The following is a 14,806-nucleotide window of genomic DNA, read 5'->3' on the forward strand; positions in this document are numbered from 1 at the left end:
CTGACTCCTCTTCCCTCCTCTCCTAATCTCCCTTCTTTCTCTTCATCCTGGGAACTACACACACAAATCCATAGGTGGACCCACCTAGCGTAATGAGACTATTTCCACTGGGAACTGTTTAAATTACTGTACTGCATTCCCCAAATGCATTCCCCGATTTGTGAAATTGACTTGTTTTCAGGTACATCGAGCGCCTTGGCTTTCTCACTTTTCCTCCCTGTTTACGCATGCTTAGCAAAGACGAAATTCAGTCCACTTAAAGGTTGCCTGTTCCTCGGCCTCTCGTGGCTCCCCCAAAATATGGCCCCGCAACTGCACCTGGGACACAGATAAAGGCCATGCTAATGTACCCCCCACCCCCCCGAACAAATCTCTGAAAGGGCTACAATCTGGTGTATTACGGAGGCCGCTGTTTATTTTTATTGATTGTAAACGTTTATGAACCCCACTTTTCTCCCCGATTACTGGGATCCAAGGTGTGCAACTTCAGTAAGAAGGGTTACAAAGCATAACCCTGAGCAACAAAATTAAAATAGCCATTAGGGGACCAAAATAACCCCTTTCAAAACCCAAGGCACCCACAGGGCACTCATCTTAAAGATCCAAAGGCCCTTCTAAGAGTTCTGTCTTACAGGTCTTCTGAAATTCCAGGAAAGATGTAGGTTTCCATTTTCCTCTGGAAGGCTCTGTGGAAAAAATCCCCAAGCAGGCAGAAGAAGTACATATCCTTGCTAAGGCCAGAGCAACCAAAAGGCACTGGCTGTGTTTAGTGAAACTGCTGAATGGAGAGCATGGAGCGCATGACCAATGGGCCAGAGAATCATGCACCCTCCATTCTGCTAGAGTCACCTACAGCCTTGGAGCTGTCCCTGTTCAACCCCTGACCACTTAGCCAGCCACCAAATATAACGCATCTCCTCCTTTAAAAACCAACCAACATTTCCGAGGGTAAAAGCAGAACAGAAAGATCTTCAAGGTAAATTAAGAGAGCAAACTGAGTTTGAAAATATGATTATGCAAGACAAGCCACATTTACTCGGTGGAATTTATAAGCTTCTTCTCACCTATGAAACGGAGACAGAACAAGTTTAAAAAATGCATGGTGATATGGATGCAGAATCTGGGCAAACCAATTCTGATGGAAGATCGGGGACACCAATGGTATAAAACCTCAAAGCTAACTAAATTCCAGGCACTGAGAGAAAACTGGGACAAAATGTTTTTTAGATGGCACTTAACACCTAAAGCAATAAGTAAAATGTCAAAACAAATTGATGGTCAATCCTGGAAATGTGAAGAGACGATTGGGTCCTTTTTTCATATGTGGTGGAATTGTAAATTAGTTGAAAAAATTTGGATAAAAGTTCACGGAAAATTGAAAAAATTATTTAAATGTGAATTCCCTCTTTTGCCAAAGAACATGTTGTTGAGTGGTTTTCCAACAGGTCTCCCTGGCGAAGAATTCTTCAACAGTGGCAATACTCATCACAGTCTTTGGATGGAAACAACAGCAAGAATTGCAGATGGACTCATGGTGGCAGAAACTTAGAGAATTAGCTGCAATGGCTAAGCTAACAAAGACCGTAAATCAAAGACGGATTGGAGAATTTCAAAGACACTGGGATGAATTCTTAAAATCAATATAAAAATTAGCAACTGTGTTTTCTTTATCTGTATTTCTTATTTTCTAGGAAATAAAATAGAATAAAAACCAATTTTTAAAAAATGTGTGATGTCAAAAAGCAGCTTTGAGGTGAAGGAAAGTGGATTAGCTCCCAATTGACTAGTGACTAGGGCCCATTCTGCACACATTGCACTTTCAGTGTGCTTTGGCGGCTGGATTTTCCTGTGCGGAACAGGAAAAGCTACTTCTGAAGTGCATTGAAAGTGCTTTATCTCTTGTGTGCTGAATACACCCAGTACTCACTGACCACTAGTTCCCAGTGACCAGAGCAAACAGCAACTCCTCCTCCTGACTGGAGAAGAGGGTTTCTTGGAGTTCAGTCCCATCAACAGAAGGGCCACCCTGAAACTCCCATCCCTCTAGAGCACAGATGGCCAAACTGTGGCTCTCCAGATGTCTGTGGGCTGTGAGGGGCTGATGGGATTTGTAGTCCTTGGACATCTGGGCCCATTCTGCACATATGGAATAATGCACTTCCAATGTGCTTTGGCAGCTGGATTTTCCAGTGCAGAACAGGAAAATCCACTTCTAAAGTGCATTGAAAGTGCATTATCTATTGTGTGCAGAATAGGCCCTGGAGAGCCACAGTTTGGCCACCCCAGACACTAGAGACTACCTGGGTCTCCTTAAAAGCAAGGAATTTTTGCATTTTGGAATTGCTTCTGCACAGACTTTCCCTCCCCAAGGCAAATTTGGCATCACTAATTTCAGTGATAGAGATATGATGTCTGCTCAATTCTCCTACTGAATCAATGGGAGCTGCTTAAATGGAGCTGGATTATGCATTAGGAATCTTCTGGAGTTGGAGGATGGAACGTTGCCTTTACTTAAATGCAGTAGCTGCAAGAGTTCAGAGCCGAAACCTCTGTTTTCAGTTCAAGATATAGGATGACAACAAAGCTAAGGGCATGTCTGCCCTTACACCTGTTCCTGAGGGCAGAAGTCCACACAAAGCTTTGCATCATGAGCTTGTTCAACCTGTTTATTGGCATCAAGTGTGGCATATTGTTTATGCCAACGTCAGCCAGCAGAGGGCACGAGCCACCTCGGAGCTAAATTCGACATGGATAAGCAGAGTTTGAAAGGTGACCGCTCTGCCTTTCGGCAGGCGTTATATCTGGGACGAGCTCCATAAGGCAACTGCGAATTTTTAAAACACCCTCAAAATAAAAATCCTCTGATATTTTAAGAATATAATCATTCCGTCATGGAAGCTGACGGTGAATGTAATGAATGTATTACTCCCAGAAGACAAGATTAGGTATTTGACACATATAGATATCATTCTGCCTGATATCAGGTGTTTGCCATCATTCGACACGCAACGTGATCTTTCAAAAAATTGAAACTCAAACTTCTGCCCTCAAGACGCAAAATTGAGAATCTGTTTTTAGCATCTGTCACAGAATTCCTATCAGTTGGATTTTGTTGGGTTGTTGGGAATAATTTTCATTTCCTCTGGACTCAGGGAAGTTAATACACAGTTTCCCAACATTTTTACTGTTGAAAAACTCCTGAAACATACCTCATGCTGCAAGAAACCCCAGAAGTGATATGATCATGCAGAAAATGGTTGGGAAGCAGAGCGCTCTCCCCAGGCCCATCCCCTTCTCACCCCCTCCACACCTATCACTGGCCACTTGGGGGCGGGTTGACATGAGTATATATGGTCATATCATCCAATAAATATTAATAATTAAAAAACATTAATTACCTCCTACCCATTCTGGAAACCCTTCTAGGGCCATCAAGAAACACTGGTTGAAAAAGCCTGAGTTATCATATTCCGATGTCAAGAATCCATCGTAATGTGCTAGATGAAAAATATAATTTGCTTTGGACTCCTAATTTTTGTCAACCACAACCATGATCATAGTATAGAGAGGTTAGTACTGCAGTTAGTACTGAATTCCAACAAAGTGAAGAGGGGGCAAGACTTGGAGATATCTTATAACTTCTGTGACATATGCCCAGAAGTTTGGCCCACCAGTCACCTGGTCTGCTGCTACTACAAATGAAAATCCAGGCATACCTCTTTTTCAGCCTTCGGCACCTTCCTGTAGAACGTCTTCTCTGTGTCTCCAATCCAAATGACGGAAGGCTGTAGTTGCTTGGCCACCTGAGAAGTAAAAATGGAAATAGGTTTCCAGAAGTATTAGATGTTGGTTAAGTAGCCTTGTGGGAGGTTTGGGGAGGTGTGAATATGAGGTGTGTGTGTGGGGGGGGGTTTGTGATGGTAAAGGCACATAGTGATTCTTAGAGGTACCCCATGTCACTTCTGGGCCTTCCTTTGAGTGAAGTAACAATTCGGTCAAAAACAATGTTTAATGTTTGCCCCCTATCGCTGCAGTTCAGAGCACTGGAAAGGGGGGTAGGGGGCAACCAAGATGGCCAGTGGGGGGGGGGGGCTCCTGCTATAAAGTGCAGGAGTGCTGTAGGTCTTCTCAACCAGGGCTTCATGGAACCCTGGGGTTTCTTGACGACCCTGGAAAGGTTTCCCAAATGGGTGGGAGTTAATTGATTTTAATATACTTTTTAAATTTGTTAAGCATTTATCGAGTGATAAGACCATATAGAGAAGGCTTTCTCAACCAGGGTTTTGTGGAACCCTGGGGTTTTGTGACAGCCCTGGAAGGGTTTCCCAAATGGGTGGGAGTTGATTAATTTTTAATATATTTTTAAAATTTGTTAAGCATTTATCGGGTGAAATGACCATATATAGTCATGCCAATCCACCCACCCCTCCCCAAATGGCAAATGTTGGGCATGGAGGGGGTGGAAAGGGGAGGGACCCCAGGAGGGCATGTCCACAGCTCTGTTTCCCAACAATATGCTACGTTATGCACCACTTCTGGGGTTTCTCAATAGCTGAAGAATACTTTAGAGCAGGGGTAGTCAACCTGCAGTCCTCCAGATGTTCATGGACTACAATTCCCAGGAGCCCCTGCCAGCAAATGCTTAGAGGACCGCAGGTTGACTACCCCTGCTTTAGAGGTTTCTCAGTGGTAAGAAGCTTCAGAAAGGCTGATATATGGTCATGTCGATCCGCCCCTCCAATAGCCAATGATGGGCCTGGAAAGGATGGGAAGGGGAGGGGCCCCGGGTGGGTGTGTACACAGCTACCCGTCCCAACCATGTTCCGCATGATTGCGCCGCTTCTGGGCTTTTTAGAAGCCTGAAGAAAAGCTGTTCTAAGGCTTTGAAGTGCTACACAGATGCAAAACACTACAGCTAGCCAATGCATGATACTTTGGCAGTATATTCCACATCATTTTTTTTTTTTTAAAAGAACAGATTTGTCGCTAGCTGTGCTGGGGTTGCGTACTGCTCCCTGAGAACTTGTTCACACATGGTAGCTGTGCTGAAGATGGAGAGATAATCATCATAATTAACCTTCAGCAGAAATAGCATGTGTGAACAAGTCCTCGGGGGGCAGTGCACGCTGCCAGTGCGGCTGATGACAAATGTGATCATTTTGCCATGGCCTTGGACCATGCCCGCCCTGTGCCAGGACAGAACAGATGACTTTTCAAGCTGCCGCTCTGAGCGTACCGTGGCTCTCCTTTGCAGAGGGATCAAGGCGAGCCTTCGGGGTTCTTTACAAACGATGGCTGGGGATCAATCAATTAGCCGGCTTTCCCACCGTGCCGTGACTGATCTTTTACAAGTTGGAGGGTGGGCAGGGAAAAGGCTGTTCCGATGAAAAATCTCCCTTCCCATTTTGCCATGCGAGGTAGAGAACCCGAGCCCTGTCAAGATGGGGTGGGTGGGTGGGCTGCCTGAAATCCCTGACAAATGTCTACTAAAAACACAAATTACCTATTGGTTCCCGGCTTTGGTCAGAAAAAAGGAACTTGCAAATTTGCATCTCGGTGGTCACTTTTCTATCTGTGTCTGTGTCTCCCTCCCCCCCCCCCATTTTTTTCAGCCTGAGCATCTGGCACAGGAAAGAGCAAAATATATTGGTTCTATGCACAATAATTATTGATCCTGTGCGATGATTACCGCTGCATCTCGCCTAGGAAAACCTCCAATGAATCCAGCTTGGAAAGCATTGCAGTCGTGAGCTGAAATACATCAGCATGCCTATGACAAAGGGCAGGGAGCACGCAACACCCTATTTGAAAGCCTTTGCTTGGGGGTGGGGGTGTTTTTGCATATGGCTGTTACGAGGCATGGAGGGGGGGGTAAGCAAAGGTGACATGAGAACAGCTGTTTGGAAGGTCTGCAAGAGCCAGCTTCTTTTACCCCCCTCTTAACATCGTAAAAACAGTAATGGATGAAAAAGAAGGCACTAAACACATGGTTGGCGTCCAGAGTTCTTTCCGAGAACGGTGCTGTCGGTGAACGGAGGGAAACGTGCAGTTGTAGCTGGTGCGAAATGAATTGACCCAGTGACTCGACCACTTTAATCGACTGAAAAGAAGTGGTGCGTTTTAGGAACTGAAGATCTCCGGGAGTCCTCTGTTTTGGTTTTCTTTATTCAAAACAATCTTGGCAGCCGAGTAGAGTCCTGCTGAGAAGGTAGCTCCTTTTCGGTCCTAGCCCCGAACTGGTGGAATGAGCTCCCGGAAGAGCTAAGGACCCTTGTCGGGGCCATCCCAATTCTGCAGGGCCTGCAAGACGGAGCACTTCCGCCAGGCGTTTGGTTGAGGCCAGGATAAGGAAGATTTGTGGGGACCCTCCTGTAAGCGCCTACCTTGAGGCATTGGGCCGGGATGAGTCTGTTGAGCTGAGTCACGAATCATAGGAGGGACTGGTTTTTGTAATAGATCTGTTGCTATTTATTATCTTAATTTGTTATTTCATTATCCCCATTCTGTGGAGAACTGCCACCACCCAGCTTGGGCTGAGAGTTGCAGATAATAAACCTAAGTAATAAATGAAAAAAATAATAAAAATACTGTTTCTTTGCTACAGAAGATGACCTTTAGTACTGTTAAGCAGACAGGTACGGATATTAGAACGTGAGACTTCTGTCCAGGGCTTTATCCTTTTAGTCTTTCCTTCTGAATGATAATCTCCTTTGTCCTTAAATGAGCTACCGGAGAAGTCCATGGAGCTAAAAACGAAGAAGAAAGGGGTTCCACCGAGTTATAACAACCAAATAATTCACTGATAGGAACTACCTCCATTTGCCAGTTCACCGGGATTAGCTGTGAATGAACGCATTTGCCTGTTATACAGAAAGCTGGTACTCCGGAACAGCAAGCTGCGCCGACCTGATCAATATTATACAATCTTGCTATCTTTTTTTTTAAAAAGCGAAAGACCCATAATCCATTGGAATCTAATTGAAATTGTTGGCAGATACGTAGCAGACTGTACGTTCTGATGAAAAGTGCTTCGGCTTGAATTATCCACGGGTAGTTGGAGTCGAAGGATAATTAAATGGACGATGCAATTAATTTGTAATTGAAATTTTATGAGTGGTGAGGCGCGCTTCGTTTTGTCGGAGTCGCCAGCAGATGGCTCCTTAAGCTTTCTAATATTGCCACAGCGAAGCTCGGAATGGGGCCTTTCTTGGGAGGAGAGGACTCTTGCTCCAGCGGCCCTGCGGTTTTCGAGGCAAGTGTTCCATAACGCCGGTCCTTTTCTCATGCTGTTACATTCGATATCGGAGGTCTATCCTTGGAGCAAAGATCACTGCAGATGGGGGTTGCAGCAAAGAAATTAAAAGACGCTTGCTCCTGGGGAGGAAAGCTATGGAAAATCCAGACAGCATCCTAAAAAGCAGAGACATCACCCTGCCAACAAAAGTGCGTCAAGTCAAGGCTATGGTATTCCCAGTTGCAATGTATGGCTGTGAAAGTTGGACCATAAGGAAGGACGAGCGTCAAAGAATTGAGGCTTTTGAACTCTGGTGCTGGAGAAGACTCTTGCGAGTCCCTTGGACTGCAAGGCGAACAAACCGGTCAGTCCTAGAGGAGATCAGCCCTCACTGCTCCTTAGAAGGCCAGATCCTGAAGATGAAACTCAAATACTTTGGCCACCTCATGAGAAGGAAGGACTCCCTGGAGAAGAGCCTAATGCTGGGAGTGATTGAGGGCAAAAGAAGAAGGGGACGACAGAGAATGAGGTGGCTGGATGGAGTCACTGAAGCAGTAGGTGCAAACTTAAATGGACTCCGGGGAATGGTAGAGGACAGGAAGGCCTGGAGGATCATTATCCATGGGGTCACGATGGGTCGGACATGACTTTGCACCCAACAACAACAACAATCCTCTGCTCACGGATGCTTCTGAATTAAAGCAGCATGACCATGTATTTCCTACAAGTGAGCAACGTATTGCTGAAAATCCTGGTCATGTCACTTAAAAAAAATATCTTTAGCTTAAAGTTGCACAGAACAGCATTCATCTCACGTAGTCTCAGCACATCTTGGAAGTTTTTTTGTTTTATGGTCTGTTTTTAGCCTCAGAAATAACTAGGACCCTTTTAAGGGAGCTCCCTGTTTTGTGTTGCTGGAAGTTCTGGCTTAAACATAGTTTTAAATATTATGTTTTAAGCTCTGGATAGGTTTCAGAATGCTGGATTTTAGAAGAAGAAGTTGGGTTTTATCTCTCACTTTTCACTGGCCGAAGGAGTCTCAAAGCGACTTACGACGGCAATCAATCAATCAATCAATCAATTTTTATTTACGGTCATACACCAACCAGTAGAAAACATAAAATTATAGATATAAAACCAATTATGAATGGATAAAAACGAGAAATAAGAACAATTGCAAATGGATCCAGTATAAAAGGATTAGGGTACAGGGTTGGTCCAGCTCTGCCTTATTTTTATAGCTACCCAAGCAAATTTGGCAATCATTTTCGTTAGGTCTTTATTTGTGTCTGACGGTATTAGCTTAAGACGCTGTTTCCTCAGACCTCTGGGACATTCTGCAAGCAACGAGGCCAGTGAACCTGTACGGAGGTGACTTACAGTGGCATTCCGTTCCTCTCCCCGTAACACCCTGTGAGATAGGTAGGGCTGAGAGAGCCCTGACACAGGGGTAGTCAAACTGCGGCCCTCCAGATGTCCATGGACTACAATTCCCAGGAGCCCCTGCCAGCGAATGCTGGCAGGGGCTTCTTGGAATTGTAGTCCATGGACATCTGGAGGGCCGCAGTTTGACTACCCCTGCCCTGACATTACTGCTCTTTGAGAACAGCACTATCAGACCCTGATAGTGCTGTTAATATTTGGAGGGGAGACCTCCAAGAATTTGGGTGGAGTTCCTCCAAGGAACACTAGGGGTCAGGATGCGGAGGCATGCAATGGCAAAGTAGGTCTGAAGTCCCTTGCCCGGCTGCCTGCCAATCCTCGGACTTCTTGGCTACTTTGGGCTGATCCTGCGTTGAGCAGGGGGTTGGACTAGATGGCCTGTATTGCCCCTTCCAACTCTATGATTCTATGATTCTACTACACGCATGCCATAGGATAAATAGGCAAAGAAATACCTTCAGCACCATGTGGAGCATCATTTGCAGGCCAGGTTTGCCGGGATATTTACGAGCAATGTTAACTGCAGATAAATCGAAGAGGTTGGCTCCTGTTTCTGTGCAGAGGGCGTGAACAAGCATCTTCTTTCCCACTCCTACCGGTCCGGCCAGGAGCAAGGTTTTCACTAAAGGAGCCTTTTCGTGAACCGACTGAGAACCTAGGGAGGGAAAACATGGACAGTTTTACTGGAAGCCCCATGAAGATCAGTTTGAAGGAGGCTTCCGTTCAGTGACCCACAGTAGGAATTCCTGGCCCAGCTGTCACCTTTCAGATTTCAGCAGCAGCCAGACACCCCACAGGTAGAGAAGGAAGCAAAATAAGGCCCTTTCCTTTGGTCTACCTGGCCCAAGTTATCACCTGGCCCCCTTCTCCTGTGTGCTGTGCAGACCACCTTCTGAGCAAATTGTTGGAAGGCAGGATAGGGATGTGAAAACAAAGAAATGGGCAGGGGTTGGGAGAGATCTAATAGCAGGGTTGGAGAAGCCTTGATAGCAGCTTGCCGAATGCTGACCTCATGGATCAAAAGAATATTCTGCTTGCAGGCCAATGCCTCTGTCTTTCTTTGAAATGGTTTGGGAACCACACTTTCAAGTACACAAGCATGCAGTCATTCCTCTAAAGCAGCCTTTTTTTATCTTTTTGACCATCGAAGTAAATTTTAAGGCATCGAGGACTTCCTGGTCAGCTGGCCACACCTCTCTGCCCCGGAAGTGACATAACCACCCGCATCTTTTGCCTTCCTTTTGCTCTCCTCCCCCACCTTTATTACTACCATGGTGGCTCCACCTCATAGGATGGAAAGAAGGGCAAGAGATGAGAAGACAGCTGGGACCCCCCACATACCATGCTACAACCAACTCTCCCCCCTTGAGTTTTATACCCATGGCCTACCCACCAAGTCCTCTGGGTAGAGGCAGCCAATTCCCTAGTTTGTGGCCAAGTCCATTAAGAAGAAGAAGAAGAAGAAGAAGAAGAAGAAGAAGAAGAAGAAGAAGAAGAGTTGGTTCTTATATGCTGCTTTTCCCTACCCGAAGGAGGCTCAAAGCGGCTTACAGTCGCCTTCCCCTTCCTCCTAAGGCTGGAGGGGAAAGGCTGTGGACCCCCTCTGGAGTTTCCACGGACCCCTGGGCATCCAAAGGAAATTAGGGGACCTGAAAGCTCAATGCAGTCAAATAGAATAAAGTAAGCATGTGCTTAAAATCAATGGGACTTCTCAGTGCTTGACATTGACTGGACTGTGCCCTTGCTATTTGGAAACTTCTGACCTTGACGATGCTTTGCCTGTTTGTGGTTATACACCACCATCAGGACTTTAATCTTTCATTGAGCAAGTTCTGGACAGCATAAATGAATGAATAGATCTGGGAACCAGTGGATCAGTCCAGATGGCAGGGAGGGTAGGATGATTCTTGTGTAAAGCTGAATAGGTTTTGAAATGTGGGTTTCACAGTAGAATCATAGTCTGACAAAGAGTGCTTGCACTCAAAAGCTCACGCCTTGAATACGTCTTTGTTGGTCTTACTTGACTCTGATTTTAGAATTGGGTCACTAGTCATCTAGTATAGCGATCCCCAACCTGTGGGTTGCGGACCACATGTGGTCCTTTGACTAATTGGAGGTGGGCCGCGAAGGACGCCTTCTCCCCCCCCCCCCCCCGGCCCTTTACAACACACTTCGGGTGTCATTGTCTCCCATCACTCCCAGATGGGACTATCTCGTTGCAGAGAAACAAGCTCAGGGCTCCCATCAATTTGTCATTGTCATGAGTTAAAATTTCCATGAAAATAAAATGTTCCTTATGTTCATTGTTGTGGCGTGTCTGTATCTTATTTTGAAGGGATGTTTAAACATTACGATCAGAGAGCGTTAGGGCAGTGGTTGAGAGTAGAAGAGTAAACTACCCCACCCCCACTGGGCCTCAGTAAAAGGCGTTGAGTGGTCCCCGGTGATAAAAAGGTTGGGGACCACTGATCTAGTCCACCTCCTTGCAGAAGCCAGGAAACTCACAACTACCTGCCCACCAGGGTGACCCCGATTCCATACCCAGATGATACCTCTCAAAAAACAAAAAAACCCAACACCACCAGAATTCCTGGCCAGTCTGGCCTGGAAGAAATTCACCTCCCAACCCCAAAGTGGCGATCGGCTTTTTCCTGGGCATGCAAGAAAGGGCCACAAGAGCCAAGCACCAACACAATCCCTTCTGCCCACCCACTCACAATCTGCTTAAGTTCACAGACTCAGGATTTCTATCAGATGGCCATCTCTGCTTAAAAACTTGCAAAGGAGGAGAACCTACCACCTCCCGAGGAAGCCTGCTCCACTGAGGAACCGCTTTAACTGTAAAGAACTTCTTCTGGATCTTTAGCTGGAAATTCTTTTGAAATAACTTCAACCCCTTGGTTCTGGTCTCCCATCTCAAATTTACTTCTTACATTTAATTGATTTGGGTCACAGTGCAATTTAAGATAAGTTAAATGAAACTTTGCCCTTTCACAGAGAACAAGAAATCCTTCTACTCCATGCTGTGCATAATTGTTTAAGGGGTGTATGAAAGGCGGCTAAGAAATAACTGTGCTCTGGTTCTTTCAAATAATGTAACTCTGAGGTTCCTACTTTTAAATAGCTGCACAAGAGCACAAAACTTTGATCACATGTCAAAGTAGGGGAAAAATGACACACATTTATGCAGGCTGATTCTGTGCATGTTTACTCAGACGTAAGCCCATTTAAATAAATGAATTTGTTCTTATGACTCCCTTATTCTCAATGGGCCCTGACCTGCCTGGCTCAGACTAGTCCGATATTGTCAGATTGTCAAAACCATGTATCTGAGCTTTTGCCATCAATGTTTCTATTTGCCTTTTATTCTGTTAATGTTTTACTATGACTAATTTTTATATCCTGATCTGTGACCATACAAATCAATCAATCAATCAGCCTTTTATTCTGCATAATTGATTGTTGAGTGTGACTGGAGCTGGTTTAGGGCAGTGTGGCTTGCACCAGGGATTCCGGTTGAAAAGTCGTTTCATGTTTTAAGAACTGGTTATCTCCCTCCGGCCTTGGGGACCAGAGGCGCCAGCTGTGTTTAACTTTTGTTTTCAGGCCTGACTACAAGGGATGGTATCTGGAGGGTTTTATGCCCAAATGGGTGTGCGGAGGAAGCAGATGGGTTAGAGCAGTGGTCCCCAACCTTTTTATCACTGGGGACCGGTCAATGCTTGACAATTTTACTGAGGCCTGGGGGGGGGGGATAGTCTTTTGCCAAAGGACGCCGCCACCACCTGAGCCCCTGCTCCACTTGCTTTCCCGCCGGCGCCCCTGACTTCCCGCCGCCCACTGGCGGGTGCTGTCATCAGCAGCTGCTCAGTGCTACACTGATGGGGAGCCCCAGCCATGGCGGCCGCTGGAGAGTACCAAAGGTGAGCCAGTGGCAGAGTGGCAGGGCAACCCCTGAGGCAGCAGCCAGGGAGGAGGCTGAGGAGGAGCCGTGGATGAGGAGGAGCCCAGTACTGACTGATCCACGGACCAGTCCCGGTCCCCAGCCCAGGGGTTGGGGACCACTGGGCTAGAGGATAAGAAGGGGCAAGGGTCCTTAAGTGCCTTAGTCTTAGCAAAGATTCAGGGATGTTTGTTTCATTATACTTTCAATAAAGAGATTTTCCTCAATGAAGTCTGCTTATTGGGAGCAACTGAGAGAGCAACTCTCACACAGATCACGGAAACTAAGCAGGGTCGACCCTGGATGGGAGACCACCAAGGAAGTCCAGGGTTGCTCCAGAGAGGCAGGTAATAGTAAAACACCTCTGCTGGTCTTTTGCCTTGAAAACCCTACAGGGTTACTATATATCAGCTGTGGCTCGATGGTACTTTCCACCAGGCTAAGTGGAGGAAACCTTCCCTGAACATGGCAAAAGCTCTTAACTTAGTGAAAAGGAGTCATAGGATCCAACCCAGAAAGATTATTGAGGAAAGAAGCATAACGCTGGTCTGCTTGGGTAAAAAACATCAACTACTTTGAAATTGGCTTCACAATTGCTCTTTTTACAAGACTAACAAGGTTGCAAACCATGCAGTCAATTTATTGATAATGTATGAATGCCAACATTTTAGTCAATGCAGGGTTAACAGCTACATGTCAAGCCACCAATTCAAGACCCACAACAACAAAATTGGCTCCTTCCGCACACGATGGATAATGCACATTCAATGTGCTTTTGCAGCTGGATTATCCTGTGCAAAACGGGAAAAATGACTGGTTCTAAAGTGCTTTGAAAGTGCATGTCCATGGTGTGATCAACATGCTCAGCTTTGAATTCCTGACTTGCCCCGATTCCAATTCCTTCTTTTGGTCTTGGCTCCTGTTTTACGAAGGTATTTCACATGAGAGTTTTGCCTGAGAAAAGATTCTGCTTCTGACTGTACGGTTACGTCAATGAACATACAGTATTTCAGTATTCATTTCACTTCTGGACTAGTCCTCACCTGGGGCTGGATGCAATCCAGACCGTTGCGGACTGCAAACAGATTCTAGAAATGTTTCCTTCAGAAGCCTCCCAAAGTGAGAGTAGCAATAAAACAAGAGAGCCAAATTACAAAAGCTTTGCTGAGGCCAAGGACTGACACCGAAGAAGGCCGGTATAACAATAAATGGCACTTTTAAGCAAACAGCTGTGGTCGATTCTTATTAATAATTTCTGGAACTCAAAATGGTAAGAACAATTAATGGCACGCTCTTTGATACGAAAAATGAGCTCTAATTCCATAAATGCTTCCATTGTTTAATAGCCAGACCCATTAGCTGGCTTGTAAAAAGGTACATTGCAACCTTCCCCTCACTTGATTAAATGTAATCACTGGAGCCTGTGTTAGCTATTACCTTTCCCAAGTGAATTCCTTTATGGGTTGCAGCTCCCAGGCCGCTCGTGTGCAAACAAAAATGGCAAGAGAAACACTGTGTCAAACACAGCAGCAGGCAGCTCCTCTTTTAAGAGTTCCATTAAAAGCACACTGCCTTTACTCAGGAATGCCTGAGAAAAGAACCGCAAAGAATCCTTTCACCTAAAATCAATCGAGCATCGTCGCAGCTAGTAAAAATCTATGATGCTATCAGGAAGCGAAGAAAGGTATTGTATCCTCGGGTCATTTCCGATGTGACCTTACCTAAGGGCAGAATTCCATACAGCGTGATGAGCTGCTTGACGTCGGCAAGAGAGGGCATGGGTTCTATGTCCACCTGCCGAAGGGTAGTGCCCAGGTAGCTGTATTCACCTGCAGGGAAGACACAAAGGTTGAAGAAGTGGCACAGGACTGCTGCCCGAGGCAGAGCTCCGGAATTCATAATCTACCGAGGAATAGAAATAGAACATCCTTTTAAAATCCTGCTGGATTTTTTTTCTTCCAGTTAGTAATGCTGTTTTAAAATTCATTCCCAAGCTGCACCTGTGGAGCTTCTTCCTGAAACCATCTCCCAGGCTCAGTGTGGGGCTGAAAGATCAAGGCAAACTGTGGGTGCCTGGAATCTAATCCATAAGCATAAATGAGCTGTGAGATGCTACAGCATGTTTATTGCCTTAGTCTTAAGAAGTGCAAAGATTAAGTCTGGGGCCTTGGCTGACAACTTCCATG

General features: G+C 45.7%; 1 protein-coding gene across 2 annotated transcripts in view; it reads right to left on the reverse strand.

The window, feature by feature from the left end:
* Positions 1-14,806, reverse strand: part of DRC11 (dynein regulatory complex subunit 11) — a 115,618-nt gene that overhangs the window by 9,462 nt on the left and 91,350 nt on the right. For both annotated transcript variants that reach the window (XM_077313586.1, XM_077313577.1), the window contains exons 14-16: positions 14,342-14,449; positions 9,133-9,332; positions 3,717-3,803 (exon numbers count right to left, since the gene is read on the reverse strand). In XM_077313586.1, coding sequence (XP_077169701.1) covers positions 3,717-3,803; positions 9,133-9,332; positions 14,342-14,449 — 395 coding nt within the window. The remainder of the gene's footprint in view (positions 1-3,716; positions 3,804-9,132; positions 9,333-14,341; positions 14,450-14,806) is intronic.

This window comes from Paroedura picta, chromosome 1, assembly GCF_049243985.1.
Source record: "Paroedura picta isolate Pp20150507F chromosome 1, Ppicta_v3.0, whole genome shotgun sequence".
Taxonomy (NCBI): Eukaryota; Metazoa; Chordata; class Lepidosauria; order Squamata; family Gekkonidae; genus Paroedura; species Paroedura picta.